This window comes from Cynoglossus semilaevis, chromosome 14 (assembly GCF_000523025.1).
Source record: "Cynoglossus semilaevis isolate Cse_v1.0 chromosome 14, Cse_v1.0, whole genome shotgun sequence".
NCBI lineage: Eukaryota > Metazoa > Chordata > Actinopteri > Pleuronectiformes > Cynoglossidae > Cynoglossus > Cynoglossus semilaevis.
Window position 1 is genome coordinate 7449027 of NC_024320.1, and position 7145 is coordinate 7456171.

General features: G+C 35.5%; 1 protein-coding gene across 1 annotated transcript; it reads right to left on the bottom strand.

Annotated features, from left to right (window-relative positions):
* Positions 1-1425: 1425 nt before the first annotated feature.
* Positions 1426-5590, bottom strand: ube2g1b (ubiquitin-conjugating enzyme E2G 1b (UBC7 homolog, yeast)). Its single transcript, XM_008324799.2, has 6 exons — positions 5420-5590; positions 4104-4206; positions 3908-4005; positions 3048-3226; positions 2333-2443; positions 1426-2256 (listed from the first exon to the last, which is right to left on the bottom strand). Exons 1-5 carry the CDS (start codon positions 5460-5462, stop codon positions 2357-2359), a joined length of 510 nt encoding a protein of 169 aa, XP_008323021.1. The 5' UTR covers positions 5463-5590; the 3' UTR covers positions 1426-2256; positions 2333-2356.
* Between the last annotated feature and the right edge of the window lie 1555 nt (positions 5591-7145).

A 7145-nucleotide genomic window follows, 5' to 3' on the forward strand; every position in this document is an offset into this window, starting at 1 on the left:
TTCATTGAATTAACTCATATACACTAACTATAAAGTTAGTTAATAACATTTACTTTTATATCAAGATTATCTTAAATAATTTCTAATTGTTCACCAAGTACCAGACATGTCCTTGATAACTACCATTCAAAACAGTGGTTTATCATAATATAGACCACACTGCCGTCTTCCTTGGGTACAGTACTGAAAGTTTTCTAAACAAAACTCTGTCCTCTAAAATACAAAAACCACAAATGTGAAATCAACATCATTGTTTCATAAAATCTTCTAGTTGTTACACAATAACAGTTCTATTTGAACTCTCTCTCAGCCTAGTCATTTGTTCCCTTAAATCCAGAGAAATGGAACGAGGTAAAAAGACATCTTTGATTTGTAGTTCAAAATGGATATAAAAAAAAGAACATCTATGGCCCGTGCGATCCAAAATGTAAGCCCAAATGCTCAACTTCCCTAATCCAAACACTTCCTTTCTCATCCTTAGGTTTCAGTGGTAAATTTCATCTTTCCAGTTGTATTAATTCCAGAAATGATCTATTTTGCACTCATTTCTACACAGAGGAACTGTGACTTCCTGTTATAGACAGAAAGATAAAACACACACCGGGGGCTGCTCTGCTGCAAATGAACACACCACCTTAAACTCAAGGTAGTAAAACAAAGAAGATTATTTGGACAATTTTTTACAAGTCTGTACGAAATCACTCAAAAGATGGCCCAGCATCACCCCATACCATCACAACCTTAACTTTTAAAAACCCGAATTACATTTTTACTAGCTTTTGTCTAAGCGTTTCTATTTTAATAACACATTCTCTGGGTATGGCAGTGGTCTGCAACCCAAAGCACCTGAGCCAAATCTGGTTCTTTACCCTCTTGGAAATGGCTCCCTGTAATAGATTGAATTTATACATTATACTGTGATACAGCAGACAAGTGTAACAAGGAAGTAGCGGTAGTAGTATACATATATATACAAATATACATACACATTCACACTTACTTCCATCCAACTAACAGCTAAACTACAATGGAAGTTGCCTCATAACTGAACATATGTTTTGCAATTTTGAGATAGAGCAAACAATGTTGACTTCAGGTCACTGAATGTATAAATTGTGAACACCTTGCATTTTTGTAATGAAGTAATAATACAGTCCTCCCAACACTGCACAATTGCTATGCTGGCAAAAAGAGAAAAAAAAAGAACAGAGTTAAAAGTTGCAGACTAGATCAACAATTCTACATCTGTTTTGTTTTTTTAATTTTGGCATAATGTGTACTTTGGTATTTGATTGTCAGTTAACTTCACAGCTGAGAGAGGAGCCAACACAATTTACAAAAACTGCTTAGAAATTCATATTATACTAACAGACTGCACACCCCAGTGAGAGAGACCGTTAGAAAAAACACTAATACAAATTATCATTATTTTCCACCTTGGGCTTTATTATGACAATGAAAAATCAAATATCAAACCGCACACATTCCCAGCTCCTCATCTACAATAACAATACTAGGTCTGCAAATAACAGGTAAGAACTCAATCCATGGTTGCTGTCCTCTCTCCTTTGGACAAAGATCTTACGTTCCCATGCAAAAGCCAGGACAGCATTTTTATTTACAAAAGTAAAAATGTTGTGTGCATTACAAAAATAAGTATTTGTTTGTGTGTTCTTTGGTTAGTTTCAATGATACTATACTTCTGCCTGCACTACTTCCTTGGAGTTAAGGCAGTGAGAAAAGCCAGTGTCTCCATCTTGACCTGTTACAGTATCACAGTATCACAACACCTTGAACGCATCATAGATTGTTAAACAAAGACGGATTTGGCTCAGTGCGACAGGTTGAAAATAAAAGGAAAGGACAGGACAGATTAAACACACATTAAAATAGGCTCAGGTTTAATAAATAGGTTCATTCCAAGGTAACTGTGGTGGAATTTATGTATTTTTGTTTTTCAGAATGAACAATTCCTTACTCTAAAGTGTCTTCATAGAAACTCATTTTCATAATAATATGTGAAAAGGTGTTGCCCTCTTAAATGGCACCTTTTGTCACTCCAACTAAACTTAAATAACAACAATACTAGAAAAAAAAACAAAACAACGTGTGACAACTCGGATCAAAACGCTGCACATGCTACCTGAGCATTTATGGGTTACGAACTTTCTCTTCCTTTGAGGTTTTTTTTTTTAAATGTGTAAATTGTGTCCCATGATCCCCGAGCTGACTGTCAAAGTTCTCCACTTTTCCAACCTAAAACAAAAGAGCGAGTCAGTCTCCCACCTCACAGCACATCTCTCTGGATGCTGATTGGATTTTATAGACTTACCGCACCGAAAGCCGAGCCAACGTCTTAATCAAATGCCATTTCCTGACTTCTCCGCACACATCGGGCCACTTTCTTCTTGAAAACTCCATTACGGTCTTCTCTCCATTCTTTCTGTTGGACAAAGCACAAACAAAACTTTAACCTGAAGTGCAGACTTTTAACCCCTCTCCTTTCTTTTTGACCCACATTTTGTTCAGAACATTTCTGAGTTCACTGAAGCCAGTTTTCTTTTGCTCTCTGTCAAACCCTGTGATCAAAAGCCTTTCAAACAACAAAAAGTCAGCTTGGCTTTGGCAGCAGTTGATTGGCCCTGCAGGAAGCCCTGTAGCTCCGCCTGTCTGTTTGGATCATTTTTGGAATAAATTGAGAAAAAGGCTGAACTGAAAAGGACGTCTGATGAATAGTGATAATGAAAAATAGTCTTCTCACAGCTATATTCATACAGCTGGAACTTTTGAACCAGGACCCTGAGGAATGCTTGTGCATACATCACTGGAAAGCTAGTATCTATGCCAGGGATGTATTTTTTTTAAATGCTTTACTGACTCATTAAAGAATGATAGACGACATTTGTATCAGCTCTTTGCAATGTAACACAGTATTCATATTAAACAAAAACGACATTCTTATTAAAATCTGTTGTTTTTTTTTTTTCAGTGATGTGGCCCTCCAATGACACTCATTTGTGTTTGAGACCCCTGGTCTTAGAACTTACTGCTGCATCTACATTGGCAGGTGAGTCTCCGTTGGGGTCCGCCAACATGGATATCACACTGATCATTATGGTCTCCACTGTATGGATTGGCAGCCAGCGCTCCTCCGGCTTCTCATAGCCATATTTGTCTTCTCCAGGTTCATGAAGAATGGAGATACAGACATCACCATTTTTTGCCACTAAGGAAGGAAAATTTAAATTAATACCACTGACACACTACCAACTCATCACAGGTGAGACACAGTTTCATAAAGTGGGTGAGGTTGTTTTTGCATTAGCCAATACAAGGATTATTTAATATAAATAAATAATTATGGACACGGTTTATATGACAATTTTATGAACTGTGCCTGCTAACAACAATAGAAGTGAAGTAAGATTATACGAAAGCATGAGAATGGCGTTCATGTTTCAGATCTGTCTTTACAGTATGGCTTAGAGATGATGATGTTGATTTGTACCATCATTAAGAACAAGGAAGCAATAAAATAATCTAAGGTTGTCAAAGGAGTGACTGTGATCACCAAGAAAAGATCTCAGACATTAGAAGAAGTGGAAAAGTGAAAAGAATTTCGGAGACAATAATAAGTGAGAAAACGAAGCAACATTGAGCAATCACAACTCCTCGGCATCTTTTTTTTGTTAGATCTAATTATTTTCATTGGTTTCTTGTATGCACCTGTACATAAAATACTGTTAAAAAGTTTAACTAAGTAATCATCTGGGGTCCAGGAATGGATTATTCCATTTTATATTGATTCCTATGGAGAAAATTGTTTCAGTTTTAGATTCACGAAAAGACCCTTAAGGAAAGTGTACATGTGATTGTGATCAGTGACCAGGAGCAGTTTTACTCTCACCATTTGGATGCCAGATTTCTGTGACAAACTTCATCTTAGGAGGCCTCAAAGGATAGTCCCGGGGAAAAGTTAAACTGGCTTTAAACACTCCTCCTTCACTGAGAGTGGATGAAAAAAAGTTTCAACAACAACTATTCTGTGATTTGAACAGATGATGAACATGTCATTTAAGTATTTTTATGTCAACTGTTCTTACAACAATGTGTCCTGAGGTCCCATGACAACCACCTCCCACTGATATATGTCATCGTCATCGACAAGACCAGCAGAGAAGCCTTCCACTGGGTTCTTGTTGAGCTCTGAAAGTTAGCACACGTTGCAGACGTTAAGTAATGTGCAAGTTGTTTTTTGTTTGCATATGCATAAAATGTAATGCCCTGACCATATATACTACATGTCTGGTCTCCACACCTTCCTTCCATTCATGTCAGGTAGCCATTTTGGAAAAAGTCAGTGTCAAGATTACATTGAGAGAATTAAATTTTATTTATTTATTTATGTATTTGTTCCTAGCCCTTTTTTTATAGCTAGCTTTCACTTTACTCATTAAAATTTCAAAATAAAACTTTTTTTATACTTAATTCTGTTAGTATTGTATAAAAGACATTATTTTGAAAATTGCCAAGCTATCTTTAAATAATGAAAGTAAATGAAAACGGTTCATGTACCAGGGATTGGGGACCCCTGATTGAATTCGATTGAATCACTTTACGTTCCAATATACCATAAATATTCAGTATAAATACCACATAAATATGTTTAGTGTAAGTTATTTGCCCCATTATTACAATGCATTACACATAACCTCTCTTCCCATTGTTCTTCAGTGTTACCTTATACTGTCAGACCATTACTCTGGGGCGATTTACGACAAAATGTCATGCAGAAGAAAACGATCCCACTTTGGTTATTTGTGACTATCAATCAATTAACTGAGGACCATCATGTTAATTTGGCCGGTTAAAAAAGAAGAAGAAATTGTTTTAAAATGTCAAAAGTATCACATATATAAAAAAAGGCTGGCATTACTACAAGTGAAAGTGAAAAAAAAAATTCAACCGCTTGAGCTTTGATCGAGGATATGTAGAAACAGCTCGGTATTTTGACATATTTTTTTAAGTTTGTCTTGCCACCTTTTGACATTTAGTCGGATTAATAATCTTTTTATTGACATAAGTTAAAGCTTTAACAAAAAAAAGCAGACATACTGTACAGTAGGACTTGTATCGAGTTAAAGGAGAGAAAAGTGTACAAACATAAACAATGTGGTCATATTTTTAAATGCCTCCAGAAGTTGTTGCACAACAGCTAATTATACGGACGCAGCTGGTTGACACGCTTTCCAAACACGTGTATTTTCAAATAGTTCCACATGACTTTGGTACTTACAATAATGTAGACTAACCCCATAAAGAGTCAAATAACACGTACCATGTATTTGAAAAACACGTACGACATGGAGGACTTTACGGTAAAACTTTTGTATCAGTAACAATTCGTGTTCTAACTTACCTGCTAGTTGTTTACGCAGTAACAACGACGACTGTCCTGACATTTTATTATTTTTTAACTAGTTATACTGACTGAGAGTGAAGCGCTGTCAGTTAAATCTTAATGCTAAACAATGACGGTAAACCACGCTGTCCGGTTTCCTCTAACTCTGACGGCGAAATCGTCAACGTGAGTCAAAAGACAGCAGCGTGACGTCGACAGCAACTATCAGACATTTTAGCCCCCAGCAATGTCTTTTAGGCATAAATGTCTATCTGGTTAGGCACTATTTAAGCTCAAATCCACTAGCCATACACAAATAAAAGCTGTTGTGATTAAAATAATTAAATACAACGCATTAAATTAGTTTCAGGCTTCTGTAAATGGCACAATCGAAATAGATGCCTTACATACCGTTTGCAGGGCAAAATAGATATGTTGTTTTTCCAAGTTTACTTCTTCAGCTATTTTAAGAGTTGTTGTTTTGTGCAGTGGTGCATTACTGCCTCGGATTCTCGCACGAATATGTAAAAAACGCTATCTTTGATTTTTAAAAATGAAAAAATAATTAATTAATTAATTAAAAATCACTAGTATCACTCACAAAACCACCAAGCTTTATTTCGTATCTAGTCACCTTTGTAAATGTATAACTCTGAAAAAATACTAGAACAAATACGTTGTTGTTATTTATTGAAAATAACACCGTTTAAATTCCTTTCACCGCGTTCCGCCCCTAGGCCTGCTATTCTCATTTTGCCCACAAGATGTCACACACTATTTCAATCCTATATAGACCAACACAAGTCTCCTTAATTTCCATTCTTACTCTCACACGATTATACTGCGTTTCATTTGATCACTTCAGTCAGTAATTTATCCTTACCCTTTACTGGGTCTGTTCACGTGTTTGCTTTTACTATTTATTACTTTTTTTCTTTAATTTTGCTGTTGTTTGCCCCTGTCTTTATCTGATTTCAGATCCAGAATTTACTACACAATTTTTTTTTATTCCTATATGTGGTCACATATGTTCAGTCGCATGATTTAACATCTCTTTAATTTATCACGATTAATCTTGATCGCAAATAACCCCTAATTAATCATGATTAAACGCGGGAAAACAACAGTCCTTAATTTGACAACAACCTGTATATGGTTGGAACAGAAAGAGAAATACCAGCAGGTAGATGTACATCTTTCAAACCTGGATGTATTTGTTATTATTTCTAAAAGATGAAATGTTTACTATACTATATATTAGTAATTTTTTTGGGGGGGGGAAATCTAAACTGCAACATTAAGTTTGACCAGGGTTAAGTTTCTTAAGGCACATTGCATCATCAGTGGTAGGAGAGAAGATTTAAATTGTTATCATAATCTGCCCGAAATATAACTTAAGAATTTATGCTCAGAGGCTAACACACAATTTTCCACACAATATAAAGTGTGTAAATTAAAGTTTCCTTTGAAAATTTTAAATCAAAAGTTGACATTTTAATTAATAAGTAAAAGTAGGCTATATATGTGTGTGAAATGGAGGTGCATCAACCCAGTTAGTATATAAAAGTTTGGGAACTACTGTACCAGAGCTATGAAAAGTGGATGAACAGTGGAATTATTGGATGTGCGGTGCACAAAAATGTGTTAAAATGTTAACATTTATATCAATATAATCTTGTCTATTTGCAGGAAAACACCAAACATCCCAAAATTGAATATCACTGCCTAGAAGCCACGTTCATCT

What these genes read in the sequence shown, in the direction of transcription:
- ube2g1b (XM_008324799.2), bottom strand. Translation starts at nt 5,462, where the DNA reads ATGTCAGGACAGTCGTCGTTGTTACTGCGTAAACAACTAGCAG. An exon ending in ACTGCGTAAACAACTAGCAG is followed by an intron (nt 4,207 to 5,419) that starts GTAAGTTAGAAC and finishes GCTAACTTTCAG; the next exon opens with AGCTCAACAAGAACCCAGTG. An exon ending in CTGCCAATGTAGATGCAGCA is followed by an intron (nt 2,444 to 3,047) that starts GTAAGTTCTAAG and finishes TTTGTCCAACAG; the next exon opens with AAAGAATGGAGAGAAGACCG.